The 13,933-nt window shown below is 38.7% G+C and overlaps 1 protein-coding gene across 1 annotated transcript in view; it reads left to right on the top strand.

Annotated features, from left to right (window-relative positions):
* The window catches only part of IMPG2 (interphotoreceptor matrix proteoglycan 2), a 106,295-nt gene that overhangs the window by 73,445 nt on the left and 18,917 nt on the right, over positions 1-13,933 (top strand). The window contains exons 11-12 of the mRNA XM_037834871.1: positions 964-1,208; positions 8,221-8,306. Of these exons, the coding sequence (XP_037690799.1) occupies positions 964-1,208; positions 8,221-8,306 (331 nt within the window). The remainder of the gene's footprint in view (positions 1-963; positions 1,209-8,220; positions 8,307-13,933) is intronic.

Genomic DNA, 13,933 nt, shown 5'->3' with positions numbered 1-13,933 from the left:
CATTGCACATCCATCTTGATTGGTTTATCTCTGGGAAGGTAACATTCTCCTTTCCTCTGGAGGGTCCTTGGTGTGGCTCGCTGAATACTGAGTGTGATGGTTGTGTCACAGAGACTGGCTGGAGAGCCAGAATGATGACTAGAGCAGAACTGACGTATAATACCTTTTTCTGGAAATAGTTTAATTAAAGTTATGAGAGTAAAGCATGGTATTTTGGAATACATATGCTAGGGTCAGACAGATCTGTCTTTGAATCTTGACTCTACCACTTAACATGTGAATTTTTAATCAGGTCTTTTAACTCCTTTATATTTTGGTTTCCTCAACAATAATCTGAAGATAATGAAACCTTCCTTATAAAGTTATTATGAAAATTAAATTAGATAAAGCATGCAAAAACCTGTCAAATTGTAAGCACTCACAAAAATGTTAGCTTTTAATTATTAGAGAAAATCTGAGTTATAGCCTGGAAGGAGCATTCCTCTTGGTTTTACAAATTTATCTTCTGACATTACTTCTTATATATTAGAAATGATTTTTTTCAGAAGAAGAGTTAGAAGGTAAACCATAGCCTTCTTTTTGAAATTAGGGAAGAGAAATGCTAACATGGAATGAAGGAAGCCAGCTGGTAGTGAAGGAAGAGGAGGAGTTGGCTTTGAAGGAGGGAGGAAAGAAAAGGTGGGAATGTGGGAGAAGATGATGTTCAGGTAATTCTGCAGGGATGATTTCAGTGGCCTCTTTAGAACTCCTTACCTCTTCTTAGATGTATGACCCTCCCTTCTCTGAGGAGGAGGGGATGGCAAAAGGCTGCCCAGAGTCTGCAGAGAATGGTGATGTGATCCATATTTTGGGACTGTCCCTCTCAGTCTAATGTTTCTTCTCCATGGGTTCAAAGCTCCTTTCTTTTTACTTTGTTAGAAGTACTTAAGCATGACCTAATCTGTTCTCTCTTTTCATCCATAGTGGTGTAGATGGTCGCTTTGCAGTTACTTTCAATGGTGAAGCCATCAGCAACACCACCTGGGACTTAATTAGCCTTCACTCCAACAAGGTGGAAAACCACGGCCTTGTGGAATTGGATGATAAACCCACTGCTGTTTATACAATTACTAACTTCAGGGATTATATTGCTGAGACACTACACCAGAATTTTTTGCTGGGGAACTCCTCCTTGAATCCAGATCCTGATTCCCTTCAGCTTATCAGTGGTGAGTTTAATATTTGTTCCGGTTTGCTAATACTGCCATTATGTAAAATACCAGAAATGGATTGAATTTTATAAAGGGGATTTATTAGGTTACAAATTTACAGTTCTAAGTCCATAAAAGTGTCCAAACTAAGGCATCAAGAAGAGGATACCTTCACTGAAGAAGAGCCAATGGCGTCCAGAGCTCCTCTATCAGCTGGGAAGGCACGTGGCCAGCATCTGATGGTCCTTTGCTCCCAGGCTGTTTCAAACTGGCTTTCTCTAAAATGTCACTGGACTTCTGTCTCCACTCCTCTCTCTCAGCTTCTGTGTGTCTTTGCTTTCTTCTCCCAGGGATTTTCTCTCTAAGCATCTGGGGGTCCTCTCTTAGCTTCTCCGGCGCAAACTCTGGGCTTCATCCCTTTGCTTAGCATCTCCAACGTCCTTCTGTCTGCATCTCCAAGCCTCTCCAAGCATCAGTGTCTGTGTTGGCTCTTGAACTCTCTTAAGTACTCCAGTGAACTAATCAAGACCCACCCTGAATGGGCGGGGTCCACACCTTCAGGGAGATAGTTTAATAAAAGATCTCACCCACAGTTGGGTAAGTCACATCTCCATGGAAGAACTCAATCAAAAGTTTCCACACTAATAGAAAGATTAATAAGTCTGTCTGCAGAATACTGCATTAAAGAACATGGCTTTTCTGAGGGGCATAATATTTCCAAACAGGCACAATATCCTCCTTGAAGTCCTGGTATAATTTTTGTTTCTTTTCCAATATATTTGAGTGAAAACTAATTTCCTTAAAATATATATGGTTCTGAACATTCTTTAGACTGCAAGAGACCCCATATGAATTGTGTTTTAGCCATGCAAAAATTTGATAGATTAATCAAGGGCTCTTTGGAATATCTGTAGACAGAAGATCACAAAGACTAGGGAAAGTGTAGAGATAGCATGACATTTTGAGATAGTTAGAGAAATGGAAGCAAAGTAAAAGAAAAAAGGAAAGTAGTACCTAGAAGTATGAGAAACCATGACATTAACTTCTCAGGGGCAAGTCAACTGTCCAGGTTTAAAAGCCAGAGAAAAGTATCAAAGAAGAACTGAGACTAGGTACCAGGCAGAATCCTAAGGAATTCAATAAGTTTGAATTCAGATAGCTGTGGACATCCAGTTATGGTCCAAAATAAATGGGTGGATCTGGGGGCCATGAAAGACAAGGTGAATACTTTGGATGTAGGCGCTAAAGAATGGCCCAGTCAACCTGGAACTAATGCTAATTGCCCAGTTACTAATATTCAATAGCTTAACTCATCAGGGAAATGGTGTCCTGTTAACATACTCACACGTTCATGTTTGCTTCTTTTTTTTTTTTTTTTCATTTTTATTGAGATTGTTCAGATACCATACAATTATCCAAAGATCCAAAGTGTACAATCACTTGCCCCTGGGTACCCTCATACAGCTGTGCATCCATCACACTTAATTTTTGTTCAATTTTTAGAAACTTTTTCATTACTCCAGACAAGAAATAAAGTGAAAGGTGAAAAAAGAAAAAAAGAAAAGGAAACTCTAATCCTCCACTATCCCTAACCAACCCCCCTCAATTGTTGACTCGTAGTATTGATATAGTACATTTGTTACTTTTATGAAAAAATGTTGAAATACTACTAACTGTAGTATATAGTGTAATAGGTATCTAGTTCTTCCCTATATGCCCCTCTATTATTAGCTTCTAACTGTATTGTCATACATTTGTTCTGGTTCATGGAAGTGATTTCTAGTATTTGTACAGTTGATCATGGACATTGCCCACCATAGGATTCAGTTTTATACATTCCCATCTTTTGACCTCCAGCTTTCCTTCTGGTGACATATATGACTCTGAGCTTCCCCTTTCCACCTCATTCACACACCATTCGGTGCTGTTAGTTATTCTCACATCTTGCTACCAACACCTCTGTTCATTTCCAAACATTTGAGTTCATCCTAATTCAACATTCTCCTCATTTTAAGCAACCACTCCTCATTCTTAAGCCTCATCCTATATCTTGGTACCTTATATTTCATGTCTATGAGTTTACATATTATAATTAGTTCCTGTCAGTGAGACCCTGTAATAATTGTCCTAATGTGTCTGGCTTATTTCACTCAGTATATTGCCCTCGAGGTTTTGTCATCAACCCATTTTTTTTTTAATATAGTTTTGTTCACTCACCATACATTCCATCCCAAGTAAATAATCGATGGTTTTCTGCATGGTCATACATTTCTGTGTTCACCACCTTCACCACTATCTATATAAGAGCATCTACATTTCTTCCACAAGGCAGGAGGGAGAGTCAAAGAAGATAGAGACGCAAAAGAAAGAGGAAAAAAAAAAAAGACAGCTAGGAAGCAGCAAAAGGAAAAATAACCTTAAATCAAAGTAGAATAAAGAATCAGACAATACCCCCAATGTCAAGTGTCTAACATGCCTCCCCTATCCTCCCCTCTTATCTGCATTCACCTTGGTATATCACCTTTGTTACATTAAAGGAAGCATAATACAATGATTCTATTAGTTACAGTCTCTAGTTTATACTGATTGCATCCCTCCCCCAGTGCCTCCCCATTTTTAACGCCTTGCAAGGTTGACATTTGCTTGTTCTCCCTCGTAAAAGAACATATTTGTACATTTTATCACAATTGTTGAATACTCTAGATTTCACCAAGTTACACAGTCCCAGTCTTTATCTTTCCTCCTTTCTTGTGGTGTCTCACATGCTCCCCCCCTTCCTCTCTCAACCGTATTCATGGTTACCTTTGTTCAGTGTACTTACATTGTTGTGCTACCATCTCCCAAAATTGTGTTCCAAACCACGCACTCCTGTCTTCTATCACCCTGTAGTGCTCCCTTTAGTATTTCCTGTAGGACAGGTGTCTTGTTCACAAAGTCTCTCATTGTCTGTTTGTCAGAAAATATTTTGAGCTCTCCCTCATATTTGAAGGACAGCTTTGCTGGATACAGGATTCTTGGTTGGTGGTTTTTCTCTTTCAGTATCTTAAATATATCACACCACTTCCTTCTTGCCTCCATGATTTCTGCTGAGAGATCCACACAGTCTTACGAAGCTTCCTTTGTATGTAATGGATCGCTTTTCTCTTGCTGCTTTCAGGATTCTCTCTTTGCCTTTGACATTTGATAATCTGGTTATTAAGTGTCTTGGCATAGGCCTATTCATATCTCTTCTGTTTGGAGTACGCTGCGCTTCTTGGATCTGTAATTTTATGTCTTTCATAAGAGATGGGAAATTTTCATTAATTATTTCCTCTATTATTGCTTCTGCCCCCTTTCCCTTCTCTTCTCCTTCTGGGACACCAATGATACATACATTATTGTACTTTGTTTCATCCTTGAGTTCCCGGAGACGTTGCTCATATTTTTTTCATTCTTTTCTCCATCTGCTCCTTTGCGTGTAGGCTTTCAGGTGTTTTGTTCTCCAGTTCCTGAGTGTTTTCTTCTGCCTCTTGAGATCTGCTGTTGCATGTTTCCATTGTGTCTTTCATCTCTTGTGTTGTGCCTTTCATTTCCATAGATTCTTCTAGTTGTTTTTTTGAACTTTTGATTTCTGCCGTATACATGTCCAGTGCTTCCTTTACAGCCTCTATCTCTTTTGCAATATCTTCTCTAAACTTTTTGAACTGATTTAGCATTAGTTGTTTAAATTCCTGTATCTCAGTTGAAGTGTACATTTGTTCCTTTGACTGGGCCATAACTTTGTTTTTCTTAGTGTAGGTTTTAATTTTCTGTTGTCTAGGCATGGTTTCCTTGGTTATCCAAATCAGGTTTTCCCCGACCACAACAGGCTCAGGTCCCAGAGGGAAGAAATATTCAGTATCTGGTTTCCCTGCGGGTGTGTCTTAGAAAATTGCTCCAGCCTTTGATGCCTCAGGTCACTGTGCTTTTCTGCCCAGCAGGTGATGCCTGTTAGCCTATAATTCTTGACTGGTGTGAGGAGGCCGTGTTCCCCCAGGCTCTGGAGTCTGGTTCTGAATGGAAAGGGCCTCACCCCTTTCCTCCTAGAGAAGACAGACCCGCCAGGTGGAGGTCATTAGCATTTCAATGGTCTCGCTCTCTGCTTGTGGTGTCTCCGCCCTTCCCCGAGTCACAGCCCTGGAAACTGAAAATGACTGGGGCTTTCTCCACTGAGCCAAAAAAGAAACAGTCCCCTTCAGACCCAGTCCAAGGCGACCCTCCGGCTCTCCCAGGTCAGTCATCACCCAAAGCCTCTGTCTGTTTTTTGGGGCTGTGTACCTGTAGTGAGCAGTTCACACTCGCTACTTAAAACCCCAGTTGGAGCTCAGCTGAGCTATATTCGCTTGCTGGGAGAGAGCTTCTCTCTGGCACCACGAGGCTTTGCAGCTCGGGCTATGGGGGAGGGGGTCTCCCGACCTGGTTCCGCAGGTTTTACTTACAGATTTTATGCTGTGTTCTCAGGCATTCCTCCCAATTCAGGTTGGTGTATGATGAATGGATGGTCTCGTTTGTCCCCCCGCAGTTATTCTGGATTGTTTACTAGTTGTTTCTGGTTTTTTGTAGTTGTTCCAGGGGGACTACTTAGCTTCCACTCCTCTCTATGCTGCCATCTTGCCCGAGTCCCTCATGTTTGCTTCTTTATGACTATTTTATTCATTGGTCGTCTAGCACAGTATATTTTACTGAAGTCACTGAGCATGGAAGAAGTACCAGCTGTCAATGAGGGAAAGCTGCATCTGAAAGGCAGTCCTAATAACAATACATTTTTACAGTTTCTCTACCTCCCACACATTCTTTAGAGGAAAGAGCCTTTATCTGTGAGGCAGCTTCCACCTAGGCCTCGTGTGTGTGTGTGTGTGTGTGTGTGTGTGTGTGTGTGTGTGTGTATGTGTAAATATACAAACAAAAATAGACACTGGAGAAACCAGAGAGGCTCTTTGGATTTACTTGAAAAGGGTATAAAATTACTAGAGGAAGGGAATAGAATAGTTTTAGATGGTTAGATAGAGAGAAAGGGAAGTCTTTCTGGCAGGTGTGTGTGTGTGTGTGTGTGAGAGAGAGAGAGAGAGAGAGAAAGAGAGAGAGAGAGAGAGAGAGAAGGAGGGAGGGAGGGAGACAATGCAAATTTTTAATAACATTTTACTGTGTGTAATTTAATTCCCTCCTTCCCAAATATATGCTTTTTTGAGAGCCTAGACTAAAACTTTAAATTGCTTTTCAGTTATTTTGGATGATTCTTTAATGTGACACTGTGCTGAGACAGGGCCACAAAATGGCTTGCATTTTATATTGGTTACATAGAACTTTAAAGTGGAGAAATTCTCCTTTCAGTGTATGGTAGCAGTATAAAGTTATCAGTTCTAAAACATTAGGGAGCCTTTATTTTTTTGGAGTGGGTGGGTACCCTGGGCTTACTTTCTCACATGCTTCTTTTTCTTTGTTGAATCTTGTTGGAATACTTGGGCCAGATGAAACAGTGAAAAGAGAAGAAGCTTGCTATAATTTGAAATTGATGAATTCTTCTTGGCAAGGCTAATATAAACTAGCTGGGATCTACTCCTGGAGACAGCATATGGGCAGAAATTTCCAGGAATCTGGATACTAGAAACAAATAGAGAAAATATGTAGCTCAGAGGTCATGACCTTAAGAAGATGGGAATCTAAACTGAGCAGAAGTTGTCTGCATCAGGGTTAGTAACTAGGATGGTGGGAGAATAATGTGAAGATTAAGTAAGGCATGAAATAGGCAAAGTGAAGGTGTTTAGGAAATTGAATCTACAAATGACATAGCAAGGTCTGCCTTTGACATGGGGCCCAGGGATGGAGCTACCTTCTAAAAGGTCCTAAAAAAAGAGGTCAACAATTCTCTCAGAATTTCCAAGCAGGTTAATTAAAACCTTTAAGATATCCATCACCAACTATTTTGGGTGCCTTGACATTTCAGTAGATGTATATTTGCATTGCTCAGAATGTTGTCCCTAAAATCCATGTCTATTGTCATACTAACTCACATTCCGAATGGCTATAGCTTATAGGTAACATGTCCAGCATCTTGAGTGATATGATCATCTTTCATCTTGTGAAGCCTATTTTCCATACAAAAGAAGCTAATTGTATACATTGTTGAAAAGGAGTTTTGGAAAATGCTTAACCAAAAAGGGTTTTTGTCTTTCTGGTTGATCCCTATCTGTTAGGCCAGGGGAAGCAGATGTACAAAGGGAGATTCTGCTTCTATTTTTGGTTGCATACACCAAATCACCTTCTGGGAGTTCCTTCTTTTTAACTGTCCTTGACTCCCTCTCTCCTCCAAGCAAAAGCAATTACTTCTTTGTTTGTGTCCCCATAACAATGTATATATGCCCCTCACAGGGTTTTACAATTTTTTATTTGTCTCTCTGACATAGGGAATGCTTCCAGAGAAGATATTTGGCTTTATTTTTCTGTATAGCCTTTAGTAAAGTCTTCAGTAACTAGTCAGGATTCAATAAATCTTTGTTGAATTAAATTATCTAATCTACTTTATTTTCTTTATTGCTTTTTAATTTGCTATAGTGATGAAATGTTTTGGTGTCCTGGCCCATTTTTCAAAGGCACTTCCTGCCACAAAGAAAATAATTTTGCATAATTTTCTACCATTCTTAGCATTAACCAAATGGGTCAAAATTATAGTCAACTTTCTTACTTAAAATGAAAAATCAGTTTTAAAACAACTGCTTCATAGGAATCTTGGAAAGAGTAAAGCTGACATGAGAATGGAAAGGAAATAATACAGGAATGTTTTAGATGTAAAAATGGGAAGAATTTTTTATTTTGTGTTATCTTAGAGTCTTATGATTCAGACAGATTGTGCTAATATAAGCAAAATGTCTGAATAAAGTAGCAAGCATTTTCTAAGCAAGTATTTCCACTTGTTCTGTCAAAATCTAAACTACAAAAGGAAGAATTTGCTCTTTAGTTGTCCTTGCACCTCAAATATAACTAGAAGTGTTCTTTAATATTATTCTTTCCTTAGTGAGAGGAATTTTGCTTCCCCAAACTGAAGACATAGTTTGGAACACCCAAAATTCAAGTCTTCAGGCAACCCCACCTTCTATTCTGGTAAGTATGTTTCTGTGTTTTATGCCTAGAACTAGGCCCTCAAGTTTCTCTCCTTTGTACCCTCACCTGCTTACTTTGGCATCATGAATTTCCCAAGCTGTTCCCATTTGAAATATTCTCTTGCATCACCCCTGGAATATTACTCATAGTTGTCAGCTCATAGGCCTCAAGTGTTGGTTCAGAAAATTTAGGACTTCTGCAGTGGTTAAATGAAGTCTGCATTGCCAAACTGCATACATGGTAGAAAACTTATTTATGGTTCTTACTTGTTTGGTGATAATTAAGCTATAAGTGCCCACTGAGTTATTCCTCAAGAGTTATCCAGAAATAGTTTTTGCAGCCAAGATTATAAATTGATGTGCATAGGTACAGAATATAGATTTTTGTTTCAAGGATTATACTGAAGAAAAGTTTATATTCTGAAGCATATAGAACAGGGTGTGTGAAAGGGAGAGAAGGAAGGGTAAAATACCAGATAGCTAACAAATGAAAGGGAGTCTAAAGTAGGCTTATTTTAGCTTGCACTGAAAACACTCTTGCTTGCACAGAAAAAACATGGAATGAACTTTTCTTTTTGTTCTCACCACCTCCACTGCCTCCACACCTCCACTTGCCACTTCACTTATAGTGAGGCAGCCAGTAGAGAAAAAAGTGAAACTCAATCAAATGCAGTTAAAACAACAATAACAACAATGACAAAGACAACCACCAGCACCAGCACAATATTAGAGACTTTCTTATCTACAATGAGTTCATGAATCTTTTGCTATCACATAGACACAGTAGGGGACTTCCTTCTCCTACATTCACCACTCCTTCTACCCTCTTGAGACTTCTCTTCTGTCTCATGTAAATTTTTGACATATTTGTTTCTTGGCTTTAATCCAGAAATGAAAATTTAGAAAGCATGCCCTCAATTCATTTAACTGTTAATAGGTTTTTTTTCTACACAGTTATAGAACAGCTCAGTTTTGAAATGTAAAGTCATTGGAAATAATCTTTCAGTGACTCCTTATGGGGGATAATGTTAGAAGATGATTGACATCAGAGAGCACATTCATTTGGTGTTTATTTATATTCATTCACTCAACTGTTTATTTTGTGTTTTTGTGTGCCAAGTGCTGGCGAAACTAAGATGAATAAGGTGTGGCCTTGCCTACAAGAAGTTTCCAGTCTGGTAGTGGTAAACAGACTTAAAACAAACAAGGTGATGCGGATACTACCAGACAAGTCCGTCCAGGGGGGGTAAGACAGGCAGTGGTAATTCTCCTCAAGCACAGGAATAGCAAGTCGCTGTTCCTTGTAATACATTCAGCCTGGGGCTTCTCTAACTGCAGAAGATGTCTGATTATATTCCAGAGTCACAGTGTAAAGATAAGAATGTCTCTACAGGCTGGTGTTTCCTAACTGGACACTAGCAGGTTGGATCTAGCCATAGACGTGTACTTTTGCTCCAATTAAAAAAAAAAAAAGTCAATATTTAAAAATTGGGAAATTGTTGCATAAAAATACAGATTTCTAGCTTCTTTGAAAACTGGAAAGTCCAGTATCATTGGGTTCAGATTTCTTTGCAGCAGAAATGGGCTAGATCACCGTGGCTGCCCCTTTCATGATCAGCAAGCACTGACTAACTGGGCTTATTTGCTCATTTATGTTGTCTGTTATTTCTTTCCTTATGTTTTTGAATAGTAGTAAAAGTAGGGCATTAATTAAGAATTTGAGGATACATTGGAATATTAATTAGTGATAATAAGACGTGAAAAAAAAGTAATGATTAATTAGAAGTGTCTGGGTCATTACTTTTTTTTTTTTTGCAAACTGCTAACAAGATTTACTCTCTTTATTATAGAAGTGAGCTGTTTACCAGATTTTGTTTTTAAAAATTATTTTAGAGGTAGAATGCTTTAGATATTGAATTTGATACCTTTCTGGCATCCTGAGTTGGAAAATTACTGTTGTTGAACAATTCTATACCACTAGGAAGGTTTTCAATTGGCATTGGCAGAAGTGAAACTGGCCAATATAATATTAAGCTTGTTAATATACTATATTGAACTAAAATAAAATTCATGAGTTGAATTTGTTACTATGGGAACATCTACTCACATAAAAATAAATGATGGAGTGCTATTCCTGGCACGTTTGTGTTCATCTTTCAAAATGCAAAAGAAAGTGTCATTGCCATGCCATTTTTTCAGGGGGTATTCATTTGGAATGGATGGTCTTCCTTCTTTATTTGAAAAGTCAAGTTGTTTAACATTTTACATTACCTACTTGTGATGACTTTTATTATTAAAGATATATTATGTATTGTTTTCTACTTTTAATTTTTATGAAATGAAAGGCATTTAGGTTATAGGTATATTGAAATAATATATTTTTCTTGTGCTATTTCTTTTCATTGAGGATTCAGCTGCTTTCCTAGTATGTGTTAGGTCATGGGCACTGTCCAATAAAACTCAGTATCTTAAGCATGGGTTAAAGACTTAAGTCATCTTGGAATTTTAAAAACTATACATTTAGAATTTATAGGAAGATAAATATACCTAATTCAGCTGGAAGCTTGGGTGGCTTTAATACCTCTCCAGAAGTGGTTTTAGATAAATAAGAGGGGGAAAAGTGAATTCCTTGTATGGTATGATCATCATCATTGTCTCTACTTTTTTAAGGACGAGAACTTGATATTGAACAAATGACTTTACTGATTTTCTCTGAATATATTTATGGTTTTTGGTACTAGAAAAAGAAAGGGGAAATAAAGGAACTTTTCTTTCTATACATAGAGACTCCATATTCCACATAGCAGATATTTAAATAGAATGCCCTCCCCATATGTTCCCATGGGTCTTATAGATCCGTGGACAAATGTTAACACAAATGAGCATAGACTGCTAAATCTGTTGGCTTTAATTCCTCCTCTGAGAATCCTTTCTTCATGTGTCCCAAGAATATTTGCCTGTTTCTCTGAATGAATAGCCTGGAATAAAGGGAAAAGCACTGGGACTGAGAAATTTGGAAACTCAGATTCTAGTTCTAACTTTTTCTCTACATTTTGTGACCATGGGCATTTTACTTCTATGAACCTCAGTTACTTACCTTTAATAGAAGTTGGACTGCATGATTCTTAAAAATCCTTGTAGTTCTAAAATTTGATACTTCTGTTATATGCACATATTTGCACATGCATGTTCATGCACAACTCCTTCCCTAACTCAAGATTTTTATCAACCAAAGGATGTCCTCATAAAGCTCCTGACCCTTTGGCAAGACAAAAGCTGATAATTTTGCTTAATTTTTTCCCCTTTCAAATTCTGGACTTTAATTTGTTGTCTTCTCATTTATCTGGAGTTGAACCCTTGTTCTCTCAATTTGAGTCAGGGCTATCGAGGACACAAAATAATTTAGACCCACTAGGTGGGAATGCAAGGGAACTTTGTGTGTATATTTGGTGCTAGGTTACATAGGGGTATCCTGCATACAGGTCAGATATCACAAGCCACCCCCTCTGCATAGAGTTATATAAGGTTATACCTATTCCTGGGGATTACATACTCTCAAGATACTGAAATTTACTAGAAAAATGTCCAGAAGTCTTTTCCCTGATTGTCATCTTTTTGGCTTTATTTTCCTCTGGTTTACTTCTGAGCATGGATACCCCCAAGAGGAGATTTCTTATCCTGAAATCTTTCTTTTTCTCTTTAGCTCATTTGCAGTTGCATTCACTCATCTGAGGATTACCTTCAACTTCTTCTTTCTTTTATATATGCCTTGCTTTTCTCTCATACCATTTACTCTAACAGACCCAGATTATTAGGTTGTAGTCTCTCGTCCAGGTATGTCTTGCTTCTGTTCCTTTATTTGGCCAAAGCTAGTGACAAAAATATTTACTTATGACTGCAACCCCTTCATTCCTTTCCATGTTCCTTTTTTATAATTTAACCAGAATGGTTAACCATTTCTAGTTTAGCCAGAATTATATCGTTTTTGGTTCATAGCTTTTTTAAAAAAAATGATTCTCATTCCTCTTTGCTGGCCATTTGTATTTTATTACAGATTATCTAGTCATCTTTTGAAAGAAATGAATCAAAAACTTTTGTATTTAAAAATGCATTCATTGTGCTACATTTGTATAGCACAGCTCAGACAGGGTCAGGTAATAGCAGAATCCCCTAGCTGATTCAAATGAAGATCCCTTGAAAAAGGATCTACTAATGGAGGTGTGGGCAGGGTTAAGGAGCAAAAAAGGATGTTGAGGTACTCAGAGACTAACAACGGTGGAACACCATTACCATCCCTTGGTTTACAGGAGCAAGGGGAGGAAATGTTATTACCAGAACTCAGTGTGAACTAGAGCCACACTTGTGGAGGGACACAGCTACTGCTAGAGACACAGTACTGAAGCTGGGAGGGAGCAGGGAAAAAATACCCTGACCTCTAGCTCCTCCTTTTCTCTGATCTGCTTGTACTTCCCATTGGACACACGCAGATAGAAGACAGCTGGCAAGGGAATAGGGGTGATACAGTTCACAGGGGCGAAGTCTCCCAGGGCATGGAGCAGAAAAGAGAAGGATCTGGGGTGTTGGAAGCAAATAAAGAATAACCTGAATGGTGATCCCCTTAAAATAGAGTCTAGTTAAAACAGTATGGACAAGGAAGGAAGTAATGGTGTAACTGAGTTCCAAAAGAATGATGTTTCTTTGGCAGTGCTTTTAGTTTAAAAGTCGTGGGCATAACTGAGGGTATCTTTACACTTAACCAATGACTTTCTCTTATTATCTCCACTGCGTTTGTCCTAGATGAAAGGATAAGTTAGGACATGCCTGATGATTTCTTGCCTCACATTACCTCTTCTGTAATTGGGAGAGTGTAGAGTTGAAAGCTTCTTTACCCAGACCCTTGATGGAAAGACAAGGGGAGATGTGGGGGATGAAACATAAAAGACTAATTAGGCCATGGGGTTGGTAAGAATATCCCCACTGGCCAGTATGTTCTGTTTTATTTCATGGCCACAGACTGAACTTTAGTAAGTCACCTTAAAATTGTCTGCTTTTGTTCAGAAAGCTTATTTAAGGGTGAGAGTGCGTGTCAGTCAAAATTCATCACCACCGATAAGAATCTTCTCAAGGAAGGTAGAGAGAATTATGAGCTGCTTCATGTTGGGGACAGGCTCTACCAGGCAGAACTCCTGAGTGCCAAGGAGAGGGTTGGCTATCCTGCCAGGGGAGTCTGGGAGACCACTGCTGGCCTGTATATATCTATTCCTGGGGAGGATGGCTAATGGGAAGAAGGCTCCTGCTTCCCCACCTCTTCTAGAACCCTTTAGAGCTCAGTTGTTAGCCACTGTCACCAAGATTCCTGCCCACTTCTTCAGAGAACATGGGAACAACCTTGTATCTACTGTACCGCACTCCTTCCAGGACCCAGCCCCCCATCTCACAACGTTGTGAATGTAATTAACAGCACTGAAATATATATATGAATGTGATTAAAAGGGGAAATGTCAGATTGTATATGTGGTAACAGAAGAAAAACTTTAAAAAAGTCCCTGAAACTGCACAAACAGTGAATCCTGAGTTAAACCCTGGACTATAGTTAATAGTACAATTATTAAAATGTGCTATCATCAG

This window comes from Choloepus didactylus, chromosome 1 (assembly GCF_015220235.1).
Source record: "Choloepus didactylus isolate mChoDid1 chromosome 1, mChoDid1.pri, whole genome shotgun sequence".
Lineage (NCBI taxonomy): Eukaryota > Metazoa > Chordata > Mammalia > Pilosa > Megalonychidae > Choloepus > Choloepus didactylus.
The sequence above is the reverse complement of the archived record's forward strand: the minus strand, read 5'-3'. Positions and strand labels throughout refer to the sequence as shown.